Genomic DNA, 27,632 nt, shown 5'->3' with positions numbered 1-27,632 from the left:
GCTATCGAAGCCCGGCGTCTGCGTGCTGAAAACCGTGGCGAGACGTGGGGAGGGGGAGGGGAACGGGGAACGCGTCTGTGTGGGAGCCGCATGGGAGATTAATTAATGTGTCCGCGGTCGTCCCGTTTAAGGAAAATGGGAAAGGAATTGCCGGGATACGACTTTTCGGGGTCGCACGGCTTTTCGAGGAGATCAGGCGATGCGCTTTCGGATCTCCTTCGATTGACTGTTTCGAGACTTAATCGGAGCGGCGAGTAGCTTCGTTACGTTCTAAATTGAAACTTTCGATTGTAATTGTGGCACGAAAAGTTTATAACTTACCTTTTACCGAGATACGTGATAAGTGACCTAATTGTTCTGTAGCGAGATCGGTCTTGCGAGAACGCACGCAAAATTTCTATCTCTAATTTTTAGACCAGGCAAAATCTCTTTTTTATTACAAGCTTTCAAATCTCAGATGAGTTTTATTCGCTGTACAGTAACGTCAATGTACTTAGTCTAGTTAATAAATCTTAAATAGTAATTTATAGGTTATTTATACATTTATATTACGTGTTTGTAAGAATAATAGGATACATGCACACGTTCAATGTTGGGTTCAACAATCAAAACAGACATGGTGGTTAGTATGATAGGAGCAATTTTATACTACTAAATTGCTTATAATTTCTAATCCAAGCAAAATGTTCTTGTTATAAGCTTTCAAATCACAGATGAAGTTTATTCGCTATACAGTAAAGCGAATGTATTTAGTCATGAACCTTAAATAGAAATTCATGGGTTATTTATACATTTATATTACATTTAAGAATAATAGGATGCAACGAACAAAACAGATATGGTAATTAGTATAATAGAAACAATTTTAAGCTACTACGTTGCTCATACACTTCGGATCGTGCAAAATCGAAAGTCCAAGCAAAATTAACCCTTTGCGCTCGAGTGGTGACCCCGAGGCACCTCTAAAAAGTGCTTATATCACATTCCAAAATAATTCCTACATGAAGAAAATTTAGATTTGAAAAATTGTTAAAAGTATAAACTGTCGTATAAGTCAGAAGACTCAATTTCACGCGCATAAAATGCGCTCTGTCATATAAAATAGAGACAGCGTAGGTCGGAAAAATCATTTTAGATTTACAGTTAAAATGGCTTCGAGTGCAAAGGGTTAAGCTCTATACAGTAATGTCTCCCTTACTGACGCTCAGATTGTCCACTAAATTGGATAATTTGAGAAAAGGAGATACGATTATTCGAGCCTTGCGTTTTTATAATTGTGGACAATTTATAACTATAAAAATAAACCGCAAAGCTCGAATAATCATATTTTCTCTTCCCAAATTGTCCTTTTTCGTGCGCAATCTGGGCGTCAATAAGAGAGACATTACTATATATCTCAGACAAACGATGTGGTTCGCGCATTATCGTTAAGTTGAAGCTGTCGAGTACGTCGCAATAACGAAGGACCTTTCGCTGTGATATAATGTTGGCTGTGATATAAAACTGGCAACGCGCAGGCAGCGCGATACGATCGAACAATTAGAAAAGCCATTCTAATATGCATTTGTTCCTGGACATTTCTAAGAAACGTTACAAGTTAGAATGATCACAGCGTTAATATGGAGGTTCCCGGTGTAAACCACGTCTAATAGTATTTCAATATCGCCGCAAAGCTGGCAGAGCAGCTTCATCGAATTCCCCATTAACCCCTATACCACACAATCGATCACCCCAATCACGCGATTCACTGTTAATCAACTGATCAGTAGGCGGTATTGAAGGAGGTGTCAAGCCGTTTTGGAAGATTAATCAGCGACGACGTCGTACGCACGCCGTGTCACGGCGTCACGGCAAATCTCAAAAACAAATTAGATGGAAGAGGTCCTGCACCTAGCAACATACAAAAGACAAAATGCATATTTACAGTTGTCTTCGAAAATAGATATTGTCATTAACTCCGAGCAGATTCTTAAACATGTATCATTTATTTTTCACGTGTTTATGTCATTGAAATGATTAGAAAATTCGTTTCGTCTATTAATTGAACTGCTATGTAAGCAAATGTACTACAGTATATTCGATGTGCATGCAAATGCAATGCAAACAAGTGCAAGAAATCAATTCTTGCGTACAACTCGCGACAAAATTTGAACGACGTTGCGTTATTGAAAACATAAAATCAACTGATTCAGCATTGAATAATGTTGTAGTAACTTAAAAAAATGGCGACTGAGTGAAGCCACACCAGCAGAAGATAATGTCTTTCGTTGTTATTTTATTCGATAAGATCGATTTCTTCAGCCGATAAGATCATGCCAATGATTTTAACTCTTTGACTGTCGCGTCACTCATACGTGAGTCACAGAATTATTTAAAAATTCATTTTCACGCTATATATATATATAGCGTGAAAATGAATTATATATATATATAATCCGTTCCAGTTTCTCGATTCTATTAAGATTCGCAAGAGATAAGAGTGCGTAAAAAAGTAACTCATGTCATATAACTTCGCTTTGCAATTTCAAATCAATCGAATTCGATGAAACTCCTGAGGCTTTCGTCGAAGCGTTAATATCGAACACTATTTTGTACATTATTAACACGTTCGGCGCCGACAATCGACCGCTAAAATTCCCACAAAGTCGAAGCAATATAATTAATTAAACCGAAATTAGAAAATTAATACTTATCATAGATGGATGCCATTAGAACTCTTTCGCATCCGAAACATCCTAGTCAAATTCAGTTTGTACAAATATATATTACAATGAAAACGAATGTTCAAAAATTGTAGAAAAATTAGTGTCGCCCATACGAGCCGTTTATTTTGAAAGTGGCATAAGTCACTCTACCGTAATGAAAAGAGTGGTGATTTTTTAATGTTTATATGAAATTATTTATACTGTTAAACGTGTTGAAAAACGCAAACCCTTAAATATATCGACTTGAAAACAAAGTGACTTATGCCACTTTCAAAATAAACGGCTCATGTGTCGCTGCGACACTAATTTTCGGCGCGGCGTTCAACGTGTCAACGAACTGCTTCAAATCGGTATTCTCATTGGAGCAACCGAATCGATTACAAAGACCTCGTTTCTTTCGCTAGCATAATACTCAATACGCATCAACTTCGATATACAAAAAATCAATATCTCGTTCGTCTCTCCCCCTCAATAATTCATTCGCATTATCAGAAGCAAACTTTAATCTCGCTGCTAAATAGCACGGAATGTCCCCGTTCCCCGAACACGGCGAACTCGGAAGGACGTCCGTCGGCTTCTAGTCGATATTAATTCACTCGCGAATTTCTTTTCCTCTCGGGGGCCGAGTCATGATTAACGTTCAGGACCCTCGTGGTCGCCGTTCGTCCAGCAAGTGTCCCACCTAATGATGTTCCGGCGCGTGCCACTTCGCAGCATGGGGTCCATCCCTGCGGCTGAATCTCCCGGCGTACCTAACTATTTGCGATGACCGACCAGCCCGGCCGACCATGCTTGTCCTCGCATTACGCGGCAAACAAGTGATGCGTTTCCCGGGGGTTAACGCGGCCTCGCAGGTCCCCGCCGCACGCGCGCGTTACTTATCGAACAAATTAATTGGCTTACTGGTTCCCCGAGCCGGCTTGTGGGAAACTGTAACCATTATTCGGCCCGGTGATCAGCCGACGTCGCATTAAATGATCTGTACGAATATACGACACTGCGGGAACTCGGGGAGTGTGCTCCTAATGCGACGCGAGTTATTGAAATGCTGCGGAAATTTCTTGCATCCGATTCGACCGTTCCGATTACGGTAATGTCTCTCTAATTGACGCTCCGATTGTCCGCAAGAACGGACAATTTTGGGAGAGAGGTGATACGATTGTTCCAGCCTTGTGGCTCGTTTCTTTTATGGTTATTGATCGATTTACATATTGTGTTATAAATTGTTACAATAATTTCTTCTGGAAATGCCAAATTTCGGGTTGCTGTGAATTTCCCTGTGCCGGTTCTAAGCCTTGCGGTTCGTTTTTATAGGCTTGAATAACTAACTTAACTAACTATAGTCAACAACTATAAAAACCAGCTGCAGGACTCGAATAATCGTATCTCCTGTTCCCGAATTGTCCACAAAAATGATAGGGAGACATTACTGTACAGTAATAGTTACGATAGGAAATGGTTCGATAAGAAAATATCCGCGAGATACAGTAATTTCTCCCCCCGGAAATGCCAAATTTCGGGTTTCTCTGAATTTCCCTGTGCTAGTTCTACGCCTATGTAATTTATTGTTAAGTCGATGCTAAAATTACCGGATTACATAGGTGAATAATACAAATTATATACATATTAAATAATACATAGTATTACCGTAAATTTTCTATAATTGACGCACAGATTGCGCCCAAAAATGGACAATTTGGGAAGAGAAGATACGATTATTCGAGCCCTGCAGATCGTTCTTATGGTTGTCGACAATTCGAGACTGTAAAAACAAACCGCAAGGCGTAGGATCAGCACAGGGAAATTCACAGCAACCCGAAATTTGGCATTTCCAGGAGAAATTATTGTAACAATTTATAATAAAGCGATTATTTCCCGATGCGTTTTCTGAACACAGTAAATTCTCTCTAATTGGACAATTTGGAATGACGAGATACGATTATTCGAGCTCCTCTTTATAGTTACCGATCATCAACAATTGTGAGAACGAGCTGCAGGACTCGAATAATCGTGTATCTCCTCTTCCCAAATTGTCCATTCTTGTGCACAATCTGAGCGTCAATTACGGAGAATTTACTGTATCTTGTATTTAGCTCCGACGTAGCAATAAATTACACAGGCGTAGGACTTAGAACAGAGAAATTCACAGCAACCCGAAATATGGTATTTCCGGAAGAAACAGAACGAGAGCTGTGGGGCTCGAATAATCTTATCCCCTCTTCCCAAATTGTCCATTCTTGTGCACAATTTCGGCGTCAATTAGGGAGACATTACTGTAGTTCTTTTATTCTTGTATTAAACCGAGCGTTCTTTTTAGTCGCAATGTTCCAAGATCAAAATCCGACATCGAAACGAACCGATACATCGATTCACGATCCAAACGCCTGTGCGATATAATCGTGCATACGTTTAATAAAAGCAAATAAAGTGTTTGATTTTCTGCTTCGCGATAATTGGTTCAAACAACTAAAAATAGTCTAAATACTTTGTCACGGTACCTGCGCGTTTGAAAGACCGATCGTTCCAACGCGGAGACGCGGGAGTTAATAAAGAGCCGGTCGTAAATCGCTGGGATGTGCGAGACGGTAAATCGCGGGAGCGAAGAAAACCGTTTAATAAGCACGTAACAGGCATCTAATACGTCCCGGTATCGGGCCGAGCTTTGACGACCGCGGAGGGTTGGCGCGGATCGGGCGGACGCGGGCGGTTAGGGGATAGGCGCGGCAGCAGGGGCGGCAGAACTCGATATCTCATTATCGGTCGATCGTAAATTGAAGTTACCGGTGTGGAGTAACGAGATCTCCAATTATCCTCGGGACAGTATCACCTTGCGCGCGGTCGTGTATAGGTGTTAGCGATCCACGATCGGTGAGGGGGGAGGGTAAAAGTGTTCGCCGATGGATCGCGCGGGGTTCTTAGCTCGTCCGTCCGGCGGGAATGCTCGGATTGCGAAAGACAATGTCGGTCGAGCTGCTAAGAGAAAAATAACGGTCTCGTTGTCTCGCGTCTAGCTGGCAATTTCGTTCTATCCCGTTTCCACCAGCGGCGCGGCAGCTTAGCGTGTGTACGCGTCTCTCTCGCCGTGGTGTCTGGTCTTGTATCGTCGCGGGGTGGTTCCCGCGGGCTGCCTCTCTTCACGGCGGAAAAATCAAAAAGCTTTCGGTTAGGTAGACCTTCGAGGACCCTCGTCCTGCTAGTACCTGACGGCAACTCTTCAAGCCTCAGTTTCAATACATCGTGCTGGCATCGAGCTCGAGTGTTGCAGCAAGAAGCAGGCAGGTGGGTGCCGTCGCCTCGCGTCCTCTCTTTATCCCCGCGTCGCTCTGTCTTCCTTTTCCCTCACCCGGCTACCCCTACCCCCCGTTCTCATCGGCTTCTCCTTCTCCCCCGGCTAACCTAGCCCCTATCCACCCCCTCCACCTTATTCAACCACTGTCACCGTCGTCTCTTCCGTCTGATCGCTGGCTATCCCTGACTCCGCGACCGTGTCTCCCCGTGTATCGGTGTATTGGTAATCCATAGGAAGCTACCCGCGGGCCCCTCGTCGCCACCCCCCTCGGCCCGACATCACCCTCTCTTTACCGCGCCTCGCGTATCTCCTCTATACACCAACACCAGCCCGTCTAACTTGGACGCCGCTAGTGTATATTCGCTTCAGAGTCTCTTTCTCTCGCCCCCTGCGCCCTCCTCCCTCGCCGAAGTATCGCCGAACGCGTCTCTCTCTCTCTCTCTCTCTCTTTCTCACTCTCTTTCGTTCTCGCGTTCTCTCCCTCCATTTCGCTCTCTTTCTATTTCCCTCTCCGTCCCCCCAGCCGACTTTCCCGCCTCTCCCCGTCGCACTTTATATATCGGCTGTCCCTCTCTCTTTATTCCCATTCCCATTCTCATCCTCTTGTTTTGGTCCAATAGTCAGTCGCCGGTCTGATCGATGATACGCCAACAGCCAGTACTGCGCATGGCCGACTAAATACAAACTCACTCCTTATTATACCGGGTGTGCCAATAAAGGGGGTGGCGGGCCGGAGAATGGGTAGGACGAGGGGAGGGATTGGAGGAGGGTGGCGAAGAAGGTGGAGGAGGAGAAGGTGGTGGAGACGGAGGCGGCGGAGAAGGAGGGCGAGAAGCCCACCGTCGGAGTTCTCGCTCCTTCGAGTCGACGAACGCCACCATAAAGGATCCTCTTCCTCCGCGTTGCTGCTACCGCTGCTTCCTCCGCTGCAATCCACCCCCGGCACCCTGCCCTTCCGGCCACCCTGCCCCCAACCCCGTTCGCTGCGACGCCTATATATCAGTTCTGTTAGACGTGCTTCGGTGTCTCCGTCTCTTGGCAAGCTATTCCAGGATGCCGAAGGATAATCCCGGTACGCGATTTCCGATCCCGAGCAGCTATAAAGGACTCATTGGCGATGGACCCGGAGCTTTCACCAACTCCGAGCCCGTGCCTCTCTCTATAGGATTCCTCTCGTCTCGTTTCGCCGAGACTCGCTCGCGAAAGGGTGCGATACTACTTCCGGGCACTGTTTTCTCAGCCGATGTCGGGCGACCCTCGCGCCGAACCATCCTCGCCTTTCCGCTTCTTTGTTTTACTGGGGAAAACGCATGATCCTTGCTCGCTTTCTGCTCGAATGCGATCTGTTCTTTGTCCACGAAAATGGTTATTGTCTTAAACGAGCATCTCGAAGTAGCGTCGATTGATATTTTCTTTGTACGAGCCTGGTTTCATCGGAATATTTGGAGGCATAGGCGCAGCTTCGTTGAGTCATCCTTGAAGGATGCTCTAAACTTGCTCGAGGCATTATTGGTCGGTAAAGGGCACCGATTACGAACGACGCATCGAAACGCATCGGAAACGTGACACAACGCGACGAAGGCGATCGTCACTTTTTCTTTCTTCTTTGAGCGATCGATGCAAACGTGTGATCCTTGAGATTGCTCTTCTGCAGTCTCTATGGTCGATGTAGGGGAACGTTTTTGTATAGGAAAGTGGCTATGACGAAGTCTCGTGTATTTAGATACTGTTAGGTTGATGGCTATGAAATGTCGGATTTTTACGTGATTATATGAAACTGCATTGCTTTTTTCGAAAGCTATGCAAAACTTGATTCAGTCAAATTAAAATTGAAGAGTTAAGTTCTATGACGTCAATTCCTAGATGAATCGTAATAAAATCGAGAAGGAAAATAGCGTGAAAATGGATTGTCAAATCTCGGTAAACAATTCTCTATTCTATCACCCATATATGAGTGACGCGGCGGTCACAGCGTTAAAAGCGGCCAAACAAATTGCTACTTCATATTTGACTAATTTATATTATTAGGTTGGTGCGTATGAAACGTCGGATTTTTAAGTGAACCTATAAAACCGCGTATCTTCCTTCAAAAGCTATTTATTTAATCAAAATATGCTCCATTCGCTTCAATACGCTTTTCCCAACGAGATTTCAATGCACAGATGCCTGTCTTAAAGAAAAATTCTGATCTTTAGAATCAATAAACTCTGATACGGAATTTTTCAGACTGTCTTCATTTTCATACCGTTTAGCCCGTAAAAACTGTTCTAAACGTTTAAAAGAATGAAAGTCGGTTGGCGAAAGATCCGGCGAATAAGCTGGCTGCTGCAAAATTTCATATTTTAATTCATTTAATCTCGCAATTGTTTTGTACGACGTGTGCGGCCGAGCGTTGTCGCGGAGAAGTATCGGGCCACGCCGATTAACAAGCGATGGGCGTATAATTTTCAATTTTTCGTGCGTTTCATCGATGTACCGGCAGTACTTTTCGGCTGTAATTGTCTCCCCGGTTCGAAGGAACGAGTAGCGAATTACTCCGGTTACATTCGTTTCCACCGATGCTTTCGGAGCATCATTTTTCACAGACGTTTTGGGTCTTCCACGCGGTTCATTTTGTAGGAAAAGATCACCGGACCGAAAATTTTCGAACCAACGCTGCACTTTTCGATCGTTAATTCTCCCCGAACGCCTGGTTTATATCGCGCGCAGCTTTCGCAGCATTATTACCAAGTTTATACTCATTTAAACAAAGTACACGAATATCGGTTGAATTCATATCCTTACGAAATTCAAAACAAATATCGAAATTGAATACTTTTGCGAAAATCTTCTTTGTTGAAACGTGACTCTGGCAATGGACAATTATAAACGAGGTTACGCCGAAAACAAAAGCACAACGAAAACAGCGAGACAAACGTTCGCATCTAAAGTAAATCCGTCATTTCACATACATCATCCTAATATTTGAGTCACTTTCGAATGATACTCTGAACTTTGACCAGGAAGGTACGCGAATAATCTCCGTCGCGCGTAAAAAATATAGAGAATACTCTGCGAAGGGAACGCGAAGGGTAACGCGATCGCGAAAAATACGAAGTAACCAGCTCGTAGGAAAATGTTCCCCGAAGGACAATGATTCGCCGAAGACGGTCGCGTACATCGTGCGCGAAGGGAACGGGGTGACGGAAGCACACACTGCAGTAAACCAGAATCACTTTGCGCACTGTAAGTCCGTTTAAGCTCGTCTTCATCGTTTCGCGTCTTCGCGGAACGATGGTCGCGCGCGGGAACGATGCTCTCGCGGGCTCGCACAGAAATCGAGTAACAGCTTTATGATCGGCAGAATGATTTGCGCGTCAGTGAATAGGGAACGGCTGTCCTCGATCAATGCGAGATTTCCTGCAGGATTCTCTCGGTTCCGCGGGACCATTACCATTTCCGCGACGCGCGCCGCGCGGCCTCCAATTCCCTTTTCATTCCTCCGCATTCGACGCGTCTGCTCTCCGTCCTCCCGGGGACGACGGACTATTACGTTCGATTACGCGATCCCCCGGTCCGGAGCGGATTGACGGTGTCAAAGATTTCAACCCGCAGAAAATTGAAGGATCTATTCGAGCTTCTTTCATCCGTCGAACGCGGCGCGAGGCGACGCGACGCGACGGAGCGACGCTCGTCCCGCGCGCAGCGAAATGAAAATTCTTTGTCTCCGCGTCGCGACGGAGCGACCGAGCGTTTGCCCACGAGCGTTTTCCGCACACGCTCGCAGGGGGAAGCGGGGGCCGCGCCGGCTGCCGGGGCAGGAAAAAAAACATGGCCGGGCCCGTTCGATGGCTAGGAGGAAGATAATTTCGGGGTGGCAGCGCAAATTGACAGGGCAACGGGTTCCCATTCACTCGAATTACGTTCCAATTCTGCCGGTGACTTTAGCATTGTTGCTACAAATTGGTACACGCCCTGGCCTCCGGCCGCGCACCACCTCCTCCTCCTCATCCTCCACCGCATCCTCCAACCAGCCCCGCACAGCCCGCCATGTCCCGCTCGATGCACACGTCTCGCAAATGATGCGTGTGCAGGCCTTTTTAAATAACATCCTCGGACGATCACGTACACCGGCCGCCGGAAGGAGTCGGGGCCCGCGCGTGACGGATTGGCTGCTGTCGAACGAAACTGTTGCGAAACGTTTTCGATGCCGGTATTGGGCGGACGATCCTTCTGCGCACGGGAAATTTCCCGCTGCCGTGCGCGACCGTCGGTTCTACGTAGATTTTCATTCGAGGAATTGCGAGGCTCGTAACTGAACGCGTCTTTCGAACTTTCCGCGCGGCCAGCCGCGCCGATTGATTTTTGCGAAGGCTGTTGGATGTTGTGTACGCGTTCGATAAATATCGATACGGTCGAATTTCTAAAAACGGTTTGCGATGCATTTTCACGTCGACGTCGAAAGACGCGGTGTCGATTTTTAACAACTTGTCGTATCATTCTTTTCGCAGTTACGACGAATACGATGTTGTAGTAATTTTTTGGATTGAAAAGAATTTATTCGAGCGATGGCACGGGAATAGAATTTTATTTTGACTATTATTAATGGAAATTACATGAAATGGTAATGGATTATTAATGGAAATCGAGACGGACTCGTCAAAGTATAGCAAAGGGTTAACACGTCCCGCGCGACTTGTCCTTCAGGCCATTTGATGTTTTGACTAAAGATTGATATATTATCACACAATTTTCATTACATCATCGATCCATAAGTAATTAACTTGTTTAGATTGTAAAAGTCAGTGAGATCGAACTTTCTCGGTTAGTGAGAAGAAGCTGTTCTATTCGAATTTGTTTAGTAAAAATCGAGGGAAGGCGAAAGAAAAAGCTGGTAGCGAATTTTTTCAGCAATTGCTCGAACAAGCCATTTTTCTGCATCTCTTGCTTTGAAAATGTAATATTATAATATTATAATATTGTTATAGTAATATTATTATAACAATATTATTATAATATTAATTATATATCAGTATAATATTATTGTAGTAATATTATTATAATGTTAATTATATATCAATATATTATAATAATATTATTATAATATTAATTATATATCAATAATATTATTATAATAATTACATGTAATTATTAATTATGGTATATATAACAATTAAACAAATTTATGTGCTTTCTTCTACACTGCATTTTTTGTAATGTCTCATTCTGATGGAAATATATTTTAGAATTAAATTTGTCATAAAATATACATTTTCAGCGCATTAAATAAATATATCTGCGTGTACCATTTATGGTACACGTGGCCCGAACGTCAAATTTAACGTGTACCATAAATGGTACAGGAACGTGTTAAGGAAAAAGCTCCTACTTCAAATAACATCCAATAGAATTTTACGCAAGTACATCGAACTAATTTTTAAACATGCAGAATAACGCGAAATTTATACCGAAGAACGGGCAGAACTTTCTACTAAAAATGTTGCGCAAAGTGTCGGCGGATATCGATTCGGGGACGCGCTGACGTGCCGAGCGGCTAAAGATTCGGGTGACGAAGATCGACGTAACAATGACCAATTTCACGGTTACGATTGGTTTACTTAGCGTTAGTTCGTGGCGCGGGAAACTTGGAAATCGAGCTCGTTAAAGTTGAAACTCGTTTGAGGGGGTCGGAACGCGTCCCAAGGAAGCGGCACGCGCCGCCGCCCTAGGTGGTCCGATGATCAGAATCGTTAACAAATAGCCGAACGGGACGGCGAACCGCGAAAAACGGGATAACGAGCCCCAAGGTGATCGTTTAGGCGTAATAGTTAACTATGAGCGGGCATGGAACCGCGTGCACGTAACCGATCGCACGCCATTGCGTTCCAATTAGGAGACAATGATCATTAAATGGGCAAGTGAGTCGAGACCGTGGCCGGAGATGCTGCGAGCACGCTACTTTCCGTGTTGAAAAAGATGAAACATGGTTCTTTTCGTGTAACGGCATGGCATACATTGGTCCTAGAAATCCACCGAACAAAAACATTGCGTAAGAAATTGAAGAGATTAACAGATTCGCATGAAAGAAGCGCACGTTGATAAACCCCATGTAATTATAAAATACAAGGTGTTCCATAATTATGTTAATACCCAGAAAGGGTGATTCCTGAGGTAATTTGAACTAACTTTTTCCTTTACAAAAATTTTCTCCGAGGCATCGTTATCGAGATATTCACGAAAAACAGTGACCAATACGAGGCGAGGATTAGCTGACGCGAGGCGGGCGAGCCAATGAGCGGTCGAAGCCTCAGTTCCGCGCATTGGCTCGGCCGCCTCGCGCCGGCCGGAGCTCGCCTCTCATTGGTCACTGTTTTTCGTTAATAACTCGTGAACCAAGCTTCGGATCGCATTTTCGCAAAGGAAAAAGTTGCTTCAAATCACCTCAGAAATCATCCTTTTCCGAGTATTAACATAATTATAGGACACTCTTTATTTGAAACCGCAAAATTAAGCGAAATGCCACGGATCATCCAGCAGTTTTCGTTTTAATTTCGTATCGAAAATTGTACGCGTCGAAATTCTAGCTCTTAAATCGAGATGGCTTGAACCGATGGCATAATATTTCACGTTTCTGTTTCTTTTGTCGCAGGTGTGGTTTCAAAACCGGAGAGCAAAATGGCGCAAAACCGAGAAATGCTGGGGCAGGAGCACCATAATGGCGGAGTACGGGCTCTACGGAGCAATGGTGCGACACTCCTTGCCGCTTCCAGAAACCATCCTGAAAAGCGCCAAGGAGAACGAGTCGGTGGCGCCGTGGTTGTTGGGTAAGGGCCGTCAACAATATTATTTCCCGGCGTTCCAAACGATTTTCGCATTCAGTTTTGCTAACTTCCAACACCCGAGCTCGGACAAAGTCTTCGAATTGCACGACGAAATTGCATGCGAGAACGCAAATGTCGGATCTGTTTATGGCTTTGCGTCGATTAAAAAGGCTGAAAAATGATCGAAGGCGCGCGGAGCCAGCAAACGCTTAATGATCGCGCGTGCAAAAGATAAAAAGAAACGAAAGAAAAAAGAAAAGAAAAATGAAAGCAGAGCAGAGAGGAGCAAATCTCGATTTTATTTTTCTGTTCGTCTGTATCAGCTCAATCATCTAAGACGAGCAGCTTTAGTCAAGATATCGAAAATAATCAAGAACTGATTGACTGTGGCCCCGCAGGGATGCACCGGAAGTCAATCGAAGCGGCGGAGCATCTCAAGTCTGGCGGCGAGGACAGTGGAAATGACCACAACGGAAGCGGAAGCAGCCCCCATCACAGCCATCACCAAGGCGGACCGACTAGCTCGGAGAGCGGACAAGAAAGCCAGGATGGTATAGGACCTTCCTCCTCGTCAGGTAACATTTTTAGCCAATTAAAACTATTTCGTAAAAAGTGCCCCGAAAACGAAGGGAAACTTTTGTTCGATTTGATGGAACTGGTAGACGTCGAACGACGGCGATCTCGATTCGGACGATTATTCTCCGGAAGAACCGTGGGAAATCTACTCTGTCCTTTTAAAACGTTCCGAATCATGACGATTTACGTAGAAAATTATGTAAAGTAATTTCACAGATGATAGTTAGACAATTATTGAGAGCACTTGTGTAAAATACGAATGTAAGAATCGTATAACATTTACAGAATACATTTACTGTATAACATTTTGTATAACAATTGTACAACTGTATAACAATTACGAGAACTGTACAACATTTACAGTAGTGTAAAATTTAAGTTTAGATAATATTTAAACTTAAAGTGCTTCAGTTTAAATCACTTTGACAGAAAATTTGATGTCGTATAGAAATCCATGGTTCGATGATATGACATCTTTTTGTTAAATTCGAACATTTTTTTGTCAGTGGAATATCTTCGAAAAAATGCTGATTCAACTCTCGAAATATTGCAAATTTTCTCCAATTTTCCTTCAGCTTGTAAACAAAAATGGACGATTTGAGAAGAGGAGATGCGATATTGTTCGAGCCTCGCGGCTCATTTTCATAGTTGTCGATTGTCAACGCTTATATAAACAAGCTTTCGAATAATTCGAATAATCGTACCTCCTCCAAATTGTCCATTTTTCTCTACAAGCTGAAAGAAAATTAGAGAGAATTTACTGTAAATACCAAGAACATTGAATTCGTGCACCAAGCTCAAAAAACGTGTCTTCGCGACAAATGAATACGTTTCACGCACTCGCGACGGATTACACAAAATACACAGTGGTCAGAAATCAGTACCCAAACTACAGTAATGTCTCCCTAATTGTCGCCACAAAAATGGACAATTTGTGAAGAGGAGATACGATTATTCGAGGAGCCATGCAGCTCGTTTTTATAGTAATTGACAAAATTCGTAACCATAAAAATGAACCGCAGAGATCGAATAATCGTATCTCCTCTTCCTAAATTGTCCTAAATTTTTGTGGACAATCTGAGCGTCAATTAGAGAGACATTACTCTAACATACAAATACAAACTCCTATTGCTTCGCTCAAAGATCATCGAACTACAGTAATGTCTCTCCAATTGACGCTCAGATTGTCCACAGAAATGGACGATTTAGGAAAAGAGTGATCCGATTATTCGAGTCTTGCAGTTAATTCTTATAGCTACCGATCGTCAACAATGATAAAAACGAGCCGCAAGGCTCGACTAATCGTACCTCCTCTTCCCAAATTATTCATTTTCGTGCACAATCTAAGCAGTCGGACGAGCCCATCGACGCCTACCAGCTTCAAAAAGCCCCCAAAAACCGAATCCGCTCGGGCGCAGCATGTTAATCGGAGGAAATCTCGAATTCCACAGGGATCGTCCAAGACACGGAGCAGCTGAGGAACGAGAGCATCGCCTGTCTGAGGGCGAAAGCGCAGCAGCACCAGCTCCAGCTGAGCCTGCAGCCAACGGCGGCGCCGACCAGCGCGGCGTATCCAGCAGGTCCTCAGACGAGCACGCTGCACGCCTCGGTTTAATCACCGTTTCGCCTCGTTTCCCGCGAGCCGACCAACCTGGGAAACGTTCGCGATACCTGAGACAGTCTGCTTCCGGCTGAGGAACCGCGGCGGACTCGGCGACCGGTTCGGCACCTGTAACCCTCGGTCCTCGTCTTCAGCGTCTTTCGCCGATCCCGGTCGAGATAGTCGACGAATGTTGCGTCCACCGGGATGCGTGAAACGCGCGTCGAGTCTTCTCGAGTCCTCGAAGAGGATGGCGGATTGGGCCGGACGGATCGGGCCGGACGGGGACCGTCAGAGAGAGAGCCGGACGGGGAATAATCGCCGGGGTGCCGCCCTCGGAGGGTGTCGCGTGGCAGAATTCGAATCTCGGAGACTGAATCAGGGTAAAAAAAAAGAGAACAGTCTGGTGGAGCTGCCTACCGGTAATGTACAAACGGCGCACACTACATGCACAACGAACACGCCGCCATGATCGGGCTGGCGTCATCGAAGCGATCGCGAGTATCGCGCTGGGCCTACGCTGTTCTCGCGTTTCGCGTTTCTTGTTCCCGAGCCCCGGGCAACGGGGTACGGGGAACGGGGAACGGAACGAGCAACGAGAATCACACGCTTCGTAGTAGTCGGTCCTCATCAACGAAACGGTGGCCTACGGACGGCCGGCACGAATGGGGCGGATCATCGATCGCGGACCGAGGATACCGCCTCCGCCCGCTCGAACCTCCTCTCCGAATCGCGAACCGTGTCCTCTCGCGTCCCGAGGAGACCCGCGGAGACCCGATAACTAATTAGAAAGCTGTAGCCGCTTTGATAGACCGCGTGCCTGCGTCGAGCACGCCGCACGCAATCCGTATCGCGCGTTAGAGGGCGCGTTCGTGACGGAGCCGCGACGAGTCGGAGCGAAACGAAGACTAGAGCGAAGCAAGCTAGAGCGAAGCAAGCTAAAGCGAAGCTAGCTCGAGCGAAGTAAGCTAAAGCGAAGCTAGCTAGAGCGGAGCACACTAGAGCGAAGCAAGCTAGAGCGAAGCAAGCTAGAGCGAAGCAAGCTAGAGCGAAGCAAGTTAGAGCGAAGCTAGCTAGATCGAAGCTAGCTAGAGCGAAGCTAGCTAGATCGAAGCAAGCTAGAGCGAAGCTAGCTAGAGCGAAGCTAGCTAGAGCGAAGCAAGCTAGAGCAAAGCTAGCTAGAGCGAAGCAAGCTAGAGCAAAGCGTGACACGTTCTTATTCGTCTTCGCTCTCGCAGCTCCAGTCGCAGCTCGGACACGAAGGCGCCGTTGCACGGGTGCCGATCTAAACGTTAAATATTCACGCAATGGCGTCGCGAGCCTGCGTTCCGGCGCGATGAAGGCGACGAGCGCGATCGCGATCGCGACTGAAGATTCGCACCTTTTAGACCACCGAACGACTTGCAACGAACGACTAATTAAACGAATCACACCGTGGATTATGTGGGACGAGAAACGAATTAGAGATGTCACATCGAACTCGACCTCGAGGACGCTGCCTTTGCGTCGAACGCTGCGGAACGACGTTCTCCGCGGACGTTTCCCGCGGCGAACCGCGGGAACGCGCGCGAGAATCCTGGATTTATTTCGTCGATAAGGCGTGAATGATTTTGCGTGAGAGTTGCGTGCGAAAGAGAGAAAGAAAGAGAGAGGAAAAGAGAGAGAGATTGAGGAAGAGAGAGTGTGTGTGTGAGAGAGAGAGCAATGATCTCGCGACCTGGCGAGACGCGGTGTGTTACTGCGAAATGTTTATTAGCGGAGACCTCCTATACCCCCCACACAAGTACTTAAAGAAAGAACGTAACTGTTGTCAAATGTGCAATATGTCGGTATTAAGTTCTAGTTCGTTAAGGCATTATACTTTATTTACGGATACACCTACGTGAGGCGGTGGTCGCGGGGTAACGGCGTCTCGACGGCCGAACGGAGAGCTCGACGTTAATTTAGAACTGGACCGGTGGGACGGCGGGGGGAGCAAAGAATCTTCCAAAGTCGCGGCTGGCAATCTGATTTCGATCCCGAGCACGGCGATTTAATTGAGAGAACCTTAGGAAATTGTACGGTAAAAATATTTTGATCTCGCGCGTGTCTCGTTGCTCCCCCCCCGCGATTTTCTGGACAGTCTCGCGAACGGGTCGGCACGGTGCCTAAGAACGACGGCGACAGGCTACCGGAGATTTGTAATTTTTATTGTTCCGCTTGGACAGCGAGCTGTCCAACCGCGACGCCGTCGTTACCCGGCTCTCCCGCTCACTGTATATAAATATATAAATACAAAGTATATATATATATATAAATATAAATATATATAAGAAAATATAAAATGCGAATATATGTGGTTACGAGAGGCACGCTAAGTCGGACGAATCCCTTTTGCGGTTCGCGTTCGAGGTCTGTGCCGCGAGTATCCAAGGAGTCTTGCTTCCGATTTTGCGTCACTTTTGCACGTTATTTTTGGGGACGCTGTCCCGTCGATCAACCGGGGATGGACCGGCTGGCAGAAGGTTTCGTTCGCCTTGGACACACTGGACTATAAACACGTAACATAAAGCACTATAATTTAAATGAATCAATTACGGGACGAGGTACCACATTCATGCTCCGCGGAGGCAACGGTGAAACGACGCGTGGTTTACGAACACCAAGATGTTGTTTTGTGAGATACACACACGCGCGCGCGCGCATGAGCGCACACACACTCGAGACGCACACGCGCGTTACACGCGCGCACACACACACACACAGAGCCACGAGGTAAAATACAACGCGCAAAACATACGAACACAGAAGTAAGAACGCGCTTCGGATCTCAAGCGAACTCCCTATATCCGAGTGCCCCAAACGCATGCATAGTAGTCGGCTAGTGTATGTAATAAATAAAGTTTCTGAACAAAACGACAATGTGTTGGCCTTGTATCTCGCACCCATCATTTCTCCTTTGGTCGCCCGAATTTGATTAGAGTAACCGAATGAAATCGACCGAAGGGTAGACTTTTATCTCGAAGCTTTTTACTAAACTGCGGATCTTTGGGCATAATTTATATATATAGTTTTTTAATAATTGCACAGAGCAGGAGTCAAATAGTTTACAGCTTTAAATAAGTAGATAATTATACATTTTTAGGATTCGTCTACTGTTTCGATGTTCACTTACTGTCATTCGGCATAGATGTATAAATTCCGCAATTTAATTATTATGCCGATAGTAGAAAAACACAGTGTTTGAAACAGATGTATAAATTCCGCAATTTTTAATTGTTATGCTGATAGTAGAAAAACACAGTGTGTGAAACACATACTTCCTATTTATTATCTTCTTTCATTTTCACACGCGCAAAATTGTAGGACAATTTTATTTGTTCTACGACAGGATTGCTTTGTTAGAAATTATTATTTCTTTAATAACATAATCCGAGAAACACTAATTTCGTGTCCAATCATTTTTTAATTGTCTTACAACTGAAGAACATATTTTTAGCGAAAAACGTATTTTAGATTCGACGGATCTTGGATAAAAATGTCGAGTCGATGTAACAAAATAATCTACGTAGAAAAATCCGACATTTCGAGCGTAACGGTCCGGAAGAAGAATTCACAATTTAATTCTTGAAGCCCAGTTGTAACAGAAATGTTCGAGTCAATTATAATTGCTTTAACCACGCTGAAATTACGGACTTTTCCATCGCAGCCGTGATTTTACGTTTCTTTTGAAGAGACAAAGAAAATCGTAACGACCGAATATTACCACCGTGACAAGGCTTTGTTTCATTAAAGCCAACAATTACGTGTAATGATGCCCTTGGATATTTCAGAGGTCCCGTCGAACAGTACTTAATAACTCTCATTTAAAAAATGAATAATGGGCTTCGATGTATCGCGAAAATTTTCCGTTGCTTTCAAACGATAATGCCGTCCGGCACAGAAGACCTTCTGACGCGCGAAAAAATAATTAAAAGTTTATTAATTACCGCAGGGCTAGAATTTTTAGATACGCCGATATAAAAATAATTTCTCCCGTCCGGAATTTATAACGAACCTTGATAACAGCTCCTACAATTTTATCGCGTTACATTCGATTTGTTATATTTACATTGCATTCGTGAAACATTCAAACGTCGAAAAAAATGTCTTCCGATAAATTATTTGCAAAATGCTGAATTTATTTCTGCAAGAAAGTCGTATCAAATTGTCAAATGATTCCACTATTTGGTACTATGGCGACATCTGTGGTGAAGCAGACATCGTGCGAAAGATGTGCGCATATGATAATAGAGGACTAAAGACGATTTATAAGAGTAGATAAAGCACAGACGAGGTATAGAAGTAAATCTAGTCTCCAATGTGAATTTTTGTCAATTTTTATCACATATTGGTGAATTCCGAAGCCCATTATCATTTCTGTGTCGCGTTCACCGTTACTAACATTTAAGAAATTTTAGTATCTTAGCGAGGATCGAGTATTCGGTATACCTCGTTTGTATTTTCTGACTTGAAAGCCAAAGTCTCTAAAGCAGGAATCTCCTCGCAGTGAGATCCGGGCATTTGGTATCAAAATGTTGCAAATTCTAATGTGTTTTGTGTCGAGGATGATAACGAGCTAACAGCTGCAAATTATGAACTCTTTAATATTGTAAAATAGAGTAAATTTAATAAAGTAATAAATGTATTGTATGATTTTTAAACAAAGTATGAGGATTTATATATATTTTTTTGTCTTACCATTTTCTAATCATAAATGATATTATTATGCTGCGTTCATTGATAATTAATTTATAGGAATTTAATTGTGTTCCTTATATTAGTTCACGACATCGTTGCTTCATCGTTGTAAAAGTAAAGATATGGGTGATGTGGAAATCTATAGATACGAGTGTCGCCCTAATGCGCCACGAATAGTTACTACGGTACGCGCCTGAGGTCAGCTGAACCGAAGGGGAGCGAGACGCTGCGACGAGAGCCGAGAGGCGTAGCCCTTGTGGCATCGATGTTGCGTGCAGTCTCATTCCGAGCCTTACTTTAAGCTATCGCACATTGAGTATTTATAATAATTATAATAATTTTTTGAGTATTTATACCAAGTGATATTTGACAGCCATGAACGAAGTAGGAACTTCTTTATATATTTGTTTATTCAAAATTCATTGTTTATTGATAAAATTGACACCCGTAGAAAGTGACCAATTGCTTAGATGAAAACAGCAATTCTTTGGTAGGTTATACAGCACGTTTTATGCACTATTTCAGAAATTTCGTGTTATTAAGTCTCCAACCTCTCGTGAAAGTCCCTAGTCGATCCGAAGTGGTTTTCTGGGCCTGACAAGGATATAAAACTTATGCAAAATTGTGCACTGTAAAACTGATAAATTTATTAACGTTGTAAATACACTCATCTGCAACAAAAAGTATATAAAACTGTTGCTATGTATGTACCATCGCTACTTATATAATTGGTAGAAATAATTGCTCGACTGTCCACAGAAATAATTACACTATATCGTATTTCTTTAATAAATGTAGGAATGATGCATGAAATTTTTAGTACAGCAGAAATGAAATATACAGTATATTCGCTTCTTCCTAACGTGCCTGTTTTTCGTGAACTGTCGGTAATGCTGATCGCGACACGAAATGGTAAGAGCGCTCTAGAGCCCCCAAAAATTGAAACAGAAAAGTCTATAAGATGCAATGTCTGTACGGATCCTAAGTCTGTGGACATTATTTCTACGATGACGATATTTCAGATGCAATAACACGAAATTTTATGGTGATAATCTACTCTTAAACCTCGTTTGTAGTACAACGATTTACAGAAATTTGAAACCTTAGACAAGATATAAAATATAATTACAAATAGATTATATATATATAATATAATTACAAATAGATTATATTTTATATCTTGTCTAAGGTTTCAAATTTTTCTATATATATATATACTTTAGTATATACTCATAATTATGTATATATATTCTAATTGAATATACTATCCTATTATCATTTTCTACCATATCGATTAGGGTTGAAACTACCTCTCGCCGCACTCAGAAATTGTAAAAATAATTTTTATATCAATAAAAATGGTTTGAGTGATTGGTACTTACATTTCGGGGCTTCAGGGAGAACTACTGGCGTAATGCAAAAATTACAGATGTATTTCGTCAATTATTTATTTCCAGCATTTACCGCCTGAGCAAGATTCATCGATTAATTCGATGCGGTTCCAGCATTTCTCGTTCTAGACTGTAGAGGGCATAGAAAACCAGGGGCTGCTAGTGATATCGGCATTTCAGACCTGACTTAGTGGTTTCCATAAATCCCGGTGGATGTGAACTGTGCTTATAGTACCTCGTTTCTGGTGCCGACCTGGTCGCACACCCTCTGATTCTTCACCGAACAGTGCGATTGGTCGGTTGAATTAACGAACTTATGTAAATCAGGTTTGACTACCAATTAGAAACCTGTATTTATGAAATTTAGCAATTCAATTTTGTATCATTCATTGTTCTTCATAATTTACATCTTTTGACTGGCAAACATGTAAATTAAACTAAATTTAATTTGAATTTATGAAATTTAATAGATTGTATATTTTTAATTTAAAATATACTAAATTTATATATCAATTGGAATCTCAACTGATGCTGGATTTTTCAACTATTATACGTAACGTGGTGAAGTAAGAAAATGCTGTGGACAGAAACTGAAAACAAATGAAAATAGTTGTTAATTGAATGATTCGAGTCGCATATTACAAACATTTACGTTACGATATATCATTTTTAACACTGGACAATGCACTAAAAAAAAAAATTCAACTCGTTTAGTTCAGTTTTAAGTGTTCACATACAAAGTGTCCAAAAAATATCTCGTAATCCGGAAATGGAGAGTTCCTGAGGTCATTTGAAGTAACTTTTCTATTTGCGAAAATGCAACCTGCGGCTTCGTTTACGAGTTATTAACGAAAATCGATCACCAATGAGAGGCGAGCTCGGCTGCCGCTAGACGGCCGAGCCAATCAGCGGAACTGGGCTTCGCGCGCTCGTTGGCTCTGCGAGTTCTCCCAGCGCGAGGCGGCCGAACCAATGAGCGGTCGAAGCTTCAGTTCCGCGCATTGGCTCGGCCGCCTCGCGTCATCCGAGCTCGCCTCTTATTGGTCAGCGTGTTTCGCTAATAACTCGTAAACGAAGCCGCGGATTGCATTTTCGCTAAGGAAAAAGTTACATCAAATGACCTCAGGAACCCCCCAATTCCGGATTACGAGACCTTTCTGGGACACCGTCTATATTTGTCCCTGACTATAATTTGCCGTTTCAAAACTTTTAACAAAAATAGAGAAGTAACAGTGAAATATTACATCATAATTTTTTAAGGACCTACCTTTGCATAATAGGACAATGAAATTTGTGGTAGTAAACCGCTTATTTGAATTGCTTCACATTTCTGAGACCTGAATATCATGAAGTAGATCTTCTTTTGTAATTTGGCATCAAGTTGGAACCAATCTGTATCGTAAGCTTTCGTGCCGGTATATGTAGTCTTCACAAAGGTACAAATAAACAATAAGATCGGAGTGTAACTTTTGATACGTTTGCTTCATTACCTGTTGTACCAAACTGTCGGCCGACCAGGAATACACGAAGAGTTCTCCGCTGGCGCTGACCACGACGAGGGCGTATAAAATTTTCAAGGTTAACGGCTGTCTCTGTTCAACGGTTTGTATTTGCATAAATATTCACGAAAGTCGAGCGCACACGCGAGTTTCTAATTACTTACGGTAATTAGGTTTAGGCTGCCGAAAATTACTGCGAGATTTGTCGTTATCGCAGTGGCTAAGACTATGAACTTCACAGCCGTATATATACTCTTTGTGTACCTGAAATTTGTTCGGCGTGAAAATCGAACGTAAATATTATTTATATTATTATACAACGAAATCGACGTAAATACTTCTCAAAACGATCGTGTTTTAAAATCACTCTGTATTTCGAGTTTCACTGATTATTCTTATTACAAACGTTCGACGATAGAACAGTCGAGGGAACCCTGCTAGTAAAAAGAATTATTATAAATAATAAACAGCTGAAAATAATGAACGTTAAATCTTTAAACACTTCGAGAAATTCATGCTTTGATCAGTTGTTTTCTATCAGTTGTTTTCATTAAAATATTAGATGATGGAGTAGCACAATGCAGTAGAACGATACCGCTGGCAAGAGGAATTGTTATAAATATCAAGCAATTAGTAATTACAAGTGTATTAATCGCGAAATATCGCTCCGAGTGGAAACCGCAAAATCAATTTGTTGAGGTGGTTTTCCCTACGATTTCCCACCCTCTGGTGGGGAGACCAAGTGAAGGGGTCCACTTGGTCTACCTTTAGCTAGTTTATGCTATTTAGACATCGGATTTTGTACATTTATGCATTATTATGCATTATTATTTCTGCATTATTTTATGCATTATTTAATAGGTAAGATACACAAAATTAAAGACTCTAAGAGATTTAAAAGTAATTGTTACATTATATTTAACTTATTGCAATTATTAGAAGGGGAAAGATAATTTCATTTAACTTATGTCTTACAATGAACTTAGACCATTTTTATCTTGCATAAAGATCCGTAGCCTACTGATATTTTTTTTTCTTTTAATTGATTAATTTTTTAATTACCTTGGCCTATGGTAATTGAATTTCTTTTTCGATACCTGATAAGAGTACCTTTTTTTAGTATATGTATAAATAATATATCATATTATATTAATATAATAGTATATAATAATAATATATTATATAATAGCAATTTGACATTATTTATATATATATATATATATATATATATATATATATATATATATATATATATATATATATATATATATATATTTCAGTATCTTTTCAATAAATTACATAGGCGTAGGACTAGCACAGGGAAACTCACAGCAACCCGAAATACAGCATTTCCGGGAGAAATTATTGTACATTGTACTAGATAGCTTTGTACTGTAACAAATAAACTAAACCGCGATGTAATGTATTATTTTCAGATATCTGTATCGGACATCCGACCTTCGGTTCGGGTCCCGAATGTCTGTAAGTACATTGCGAGTACATTGGCGTGCGTTGGAAGCCTAAAATAAGACCGGTGCATCATTTACCTCAGAAGTCTCGTATGTTTCTCTATGCAGGCATTGAATTCGCTTTCAGACCTCGCTCTGTCCAATTGTGTTCCCAGGATCTCGAACCTGGCCGTTGCGAACCGCAGTAAAAGTGCAATCTGAGCATCGATCGCCATTCCGGCGGAAGCCTGGAAGCCGACTAGCGCTTGATGGAGAAAAATAATACCTCTGACGGGCTGGTGTTCCACTGGAAAAGGGTACTTTGCGTGCGTGGGGAAATCCTGGGGCGAGTACAACGGGCCGCATATCACGAAAATAGATGTGAGAAAGCAGCACGCCGTGTAAATTCCGTGACTATACTTATATCGGTCCACGTGACGCTGGAGAACAACGTTTTCTTCCTCCGTCGCGTGTTTGCAGAATGTCTCCAGATCGAAGAACAATCTCTGAAAACGCGTTCTCTCCGAATCTGTTTCTTTCTCGACAATTTGACGCAGACATGGGCAAATTAATTCGACAAAATTCAAATTATTCAAGAAAATAAATTGTCACGAATATGCACTGTGTCTGCCACGTCATCGACTTCAAAATTTTCTCAAACTTGAGGTATTTGATTTAGAGACAAATTAAAATTGAAAAGTTAAATTGTATGACGTCAATTATATCTCAATTCTCTGTACGACGTCAATTCTTACATGAATCGTAATAAAATCGAGAAGGTAAAATAGCGTGAAAATGAATTGTCAAATCTCGGTAAACAATTCTGTCACCCATATATGGGTGACACGGTGGTCACAGTGTTAAAAGCGGTCAAACAAATTGCTACTTCGTATTTGATTGATTTATATTATTAGGTTGGTGCGTATGAAACGTCGGATTTTTAAGTGAACATATAAAACCGCGTATCTTCTTTCAAAAGCTATTTATTTATTCAAAATATGCTCCATTCGCTTCGATACGCTTTTCCCAACGAGATTTCAATGCACAGATGCCTGTCTTAAAGAAAAATTCTGATCTTTAGAATCAATAAACTCTGATACGGTATTTTTCAGACTGTCTTCATTTTCATACCGTTTAGCCCGTAAAAACTGTTCTAAACGTTTAAAAGAATGAAAGTCGGTTGGCGAAAGATCCGGCGAATACGCTGGCTGCTGCAAAATTTCATATTTTAATTCATTTAATCTCGCAATTGTTTTGTACTACGTGTGCGGCCGAGCGTTGTCGCGGAGAAGTATCGGGCCACGCCGATTAACAAGCGATGGGCGTATAATTTTCAATTTTTCGTGCGTTTCATCGATGTACCGACAGTACATTTCGGCTGTAATTGTCTCCTCGGTTCGAAGGAACGAGTAGCGAATTACTCCGGTCACATTCGTTTCCACCAATGCTTTCGGAGCATCATTTTTCAGAGACGTTTTGGGTCTTCCACGCGGTTCATTTTCTAGGGAAAAATCACCGGATCGAAAATTTTCGAACCAACGCTGCACTTTTCGATCGTTAATTCTCCCCGAACGCCTGGTTTATATCGCGCGCAGCTTTTGCAGCATTATTACCAAGTTTATACTCATCAAAACAAAGTACACGAATATCGGTTGAATTCATATCCTTACGAAATTCAAAACAAATAACGAAATTGAACACTTTTGTGAAAATCTTCTTTATTGAAACGTGACTCTGGCAATGAACGGTGCGACTATAAACGAGTTTATGCCGAAAACAAAAGCACAACGAAAACAGCGAGACAAACGTTCGCATGTAAAGAAAATCCGGCATTTCATATGCACCAACCTGATATAACGACGCTTTCTACTACCATGGATCGGAGCAAAATCAAACAAAGTAGCCACTCATATCAGGATCGCAGCCCGTTGGTTGCCCATATCTGGTCCAACGCATCGCTGCCCGAGTGACTTACCCGAAACCGCTGTTGCATCAACCGACACACTACCATTTTAATAGTCACTTGCGCCACAGCCGCAAAGAGGCTCACATTCTTCCCGAGAATGATAGGCTCGTTGTAGTACTCACAAATCGCGTTGAACAACGGCAAAAGTAGTCCGATCGAGCTGGTGAACGCGGCACACCACAGCACCTTGAAGAACAAAAGTTCAGCTTTCGTCGCACTCAGCGACGGTGGCCAGGCGCACGTCAGAGCGACGCTGGCTTTCGTGAAAGCGATCGCAATTCTCGGTGTCACGCGGAATCCCATGCCGAACGAACTGGGAAAACGATGGACAGTGTCGTCCGGCCGTCTTTTCGCCGATGTCCATGCAATCCTCGCGGATCGGACTGTTAAGCCGAGATTACGCGTCTACTTCCGGTAACGAGAACGTAACTTCTCGGAATCAACATCCCCTCGTGAAATGGTAATGGACCCCACCGCCATCGACGCGAACTTCTGCTACTCGTTCATTTGTCGATTTCATCGAACGTTGCGCCGTGTGAATAAGTTAAGCCGCGCTTGCCGGCGCTATGCAATCAGGATTCATCGGTGCTTGTAATAATTTTATTGCCCCGTGAGAACAGGCCGCTTGAGTTTGTAGAACTCATGCAATCTCGATAGCGTGTTGCAAAGTGCTCGGCTTCAATCTGTCGGGGTACGCGGGTGCGTGTAGAAACGTAGAAACGCTGAATTGTTGGCGGAAGCTGAAAACCGAACGGGGAAACGATAGGGTAAAATACACTCGGAGAAAGTGTAGAATAGGGGAGAGAGCGGGGTGTCTTTGTTTCGGAAGGGAAACCGGTTAAAATATCACAGTAAATTCTCCGCAATTTTCGTTCGGTTTGTTAACGAAAATGGATAATTTGAGAAGAGGAGATACGATCGTTCGAGCCTCGCGGCTCGTTTTTATAGTTATAATATTTTATAATATTTTATAATATTTTATTGTCAACATTTATAAAAGCGGGAAGACTCGAATAATTCCTAAATTCTTCATTTTTGTTTACAAGCTAAATTAGGAAGAATTTACTTTGATGCTTTGAAGATTCGGCATTCCTGTCATTCAATTTTTCAATCCAAATATCTATTTATACTCTTCTGCTTAAAACTGCATTCTTGTTTCACAGCTTTGTTCGCTGCATTTTTTATGATCATCTACAAAAGCTCTAAACTTTTTTTATAACTTCAACAATATTTTTTGAACAGATTACAATTCTACATCGTCGTTGTTGAATGTTATCTTGTCTATAAAATGTTATTGTCTATAGAATGTGTCTGTTGTTATTATAGAATGTTGTTTTGTCAAAATAAAACTGTAATTATTACACCGCGGATTTGTGTGCACAGTAAAAGTTGTCTGCCTGAATTGCAAAAGACAGAAGTCGAATAGGAACGTAATTCTCCTTTTAACAATGTTAACAAATCAAGGAGAATGTAACAATTTCAAGAAATTCTTCCGATGAAATTTTTTACTGCGTTCCACGCATATATATACACGCATATGTACACATTCACACAAATACACAATTATTGCCTTAGTTTCTTCAAAGTAAACTTTCGTACAAAATAATTAAACCATAATTATATATATACATACATATAT

At 42.7% G+C, this 27,632-nt stretch overlaps 2 protein-coding genes across 5 annotated transcripts in view; one reads left to right on the top strand and one right to left on the bottom strand.

Annotated features, from left to right (window-relative positions):
• LOC117227839 (uncharacterized) overlaps positions 1–17,871 on the top strand; it is a 130,945-nt gene extending 113,074 nt beyond the window's left edge. For 2 of the 3 annotated variants that reach the window (XM_076524102.1, XM_076524103.1), the window contains exons 5-7: positions 12,623–12,797; positions 13,118–13,369; positions 14,822–17,871. In XM_076524102.1, the coding sequence (XP_076380217.1) occupies positions 12,623–12,797; positions 13,118–13,369; positions 14,822–14,985 (591 nt within the window). In that variant the 3' untranslated portion in view covers positions 14,986–17,871. The remainder of the gene's footprint in view (positions 1–12,622; positions 12,798–13,117; positions 13,370–14,821) is intronic. The other variant, XM_076524104.1, reaches the window with a different exon arrangement.
• LOC117227752 (odorant receptor 13a-like) lies at positions 445–27,578 on the bottom strand. 2 transcript variants are annotated; one of them, XM_076524129.1, is made up of 7 exons: positions 26,003–27,578; positions 24,127–24,533; positions 22,744–22,843; positions 22,571–22,672; positions 22,348–22,506; positions 21,072–21,670; positions 445–1,890 (listed from the first exon to the last, which is right to left on the bottom strand). In XM_076524129.1, exons 1-6 carry the CDS (start codon positions 26,294–26,296, stop codon positions 21,602–21,604), a joined length of 1,131 nt encoding a protein of 376 aa, XP_076380244.1. In that variant the 5' UTR covers positions 26,297–27,578; the 3' UTR covers positions 445–1,890; positions 21,072–21,601. The 2 variants fall into 2 exon arrangements, with proteins under 2 accessions (XP_076380244.1, XP_076380243.1); XM_076524128.1 differs by lacking the exon at positions 445–1,890 and adding an exon at positions 20,082–20,360.
• Positions 27,579–27,632: the final 54 nt, after the last annotated feature.

The sequence above is a fragment of the Megalopta genalis genome, chromosome 8, assembly GCF_051020955.1.
Source record: "Megalopta genalis isolate 19385.01 chromosome 8, iyMegGena1_principal, whole genome shotgun sequence".
NCBI classification, from domain to species: domain Eukaryota; kingdom Metazoa; phylum Arthropoda; class Insecta; order Hymenoptera; family Halictidae; genus Megalopta; species Megalopta genalis.
Note: the sequence above shows the minus strand (reverse complement) of the source record. Positions and strands in the feature narration are given on the sequence as shown.

Excerpts from the sequence above, each read along its gene's own strand:
- LOC117227752 (XM_076524129.1), bottom strand. The coding sequence starts at position 26,296 with ATGGGATTCCGCGTGACACCGAGAATTGCGATCGCTTTCACGAAAGCC. Across the intron at positions 24,534-26,002 it reads TGATGCAACAGCGGTTTCGG|AGATTGTTCTTCGATCTGGA; the intron begins GTAAGTCACTCG and ends ACGCGTTTTCAG. Across the intron at positions 22,844-24,126 it reads AAACATACGAGACTTCTGAG|GTACACAAAGAGTATATATA; the intron begins GTAAATGATGCA and ends AACAAATTTCAG.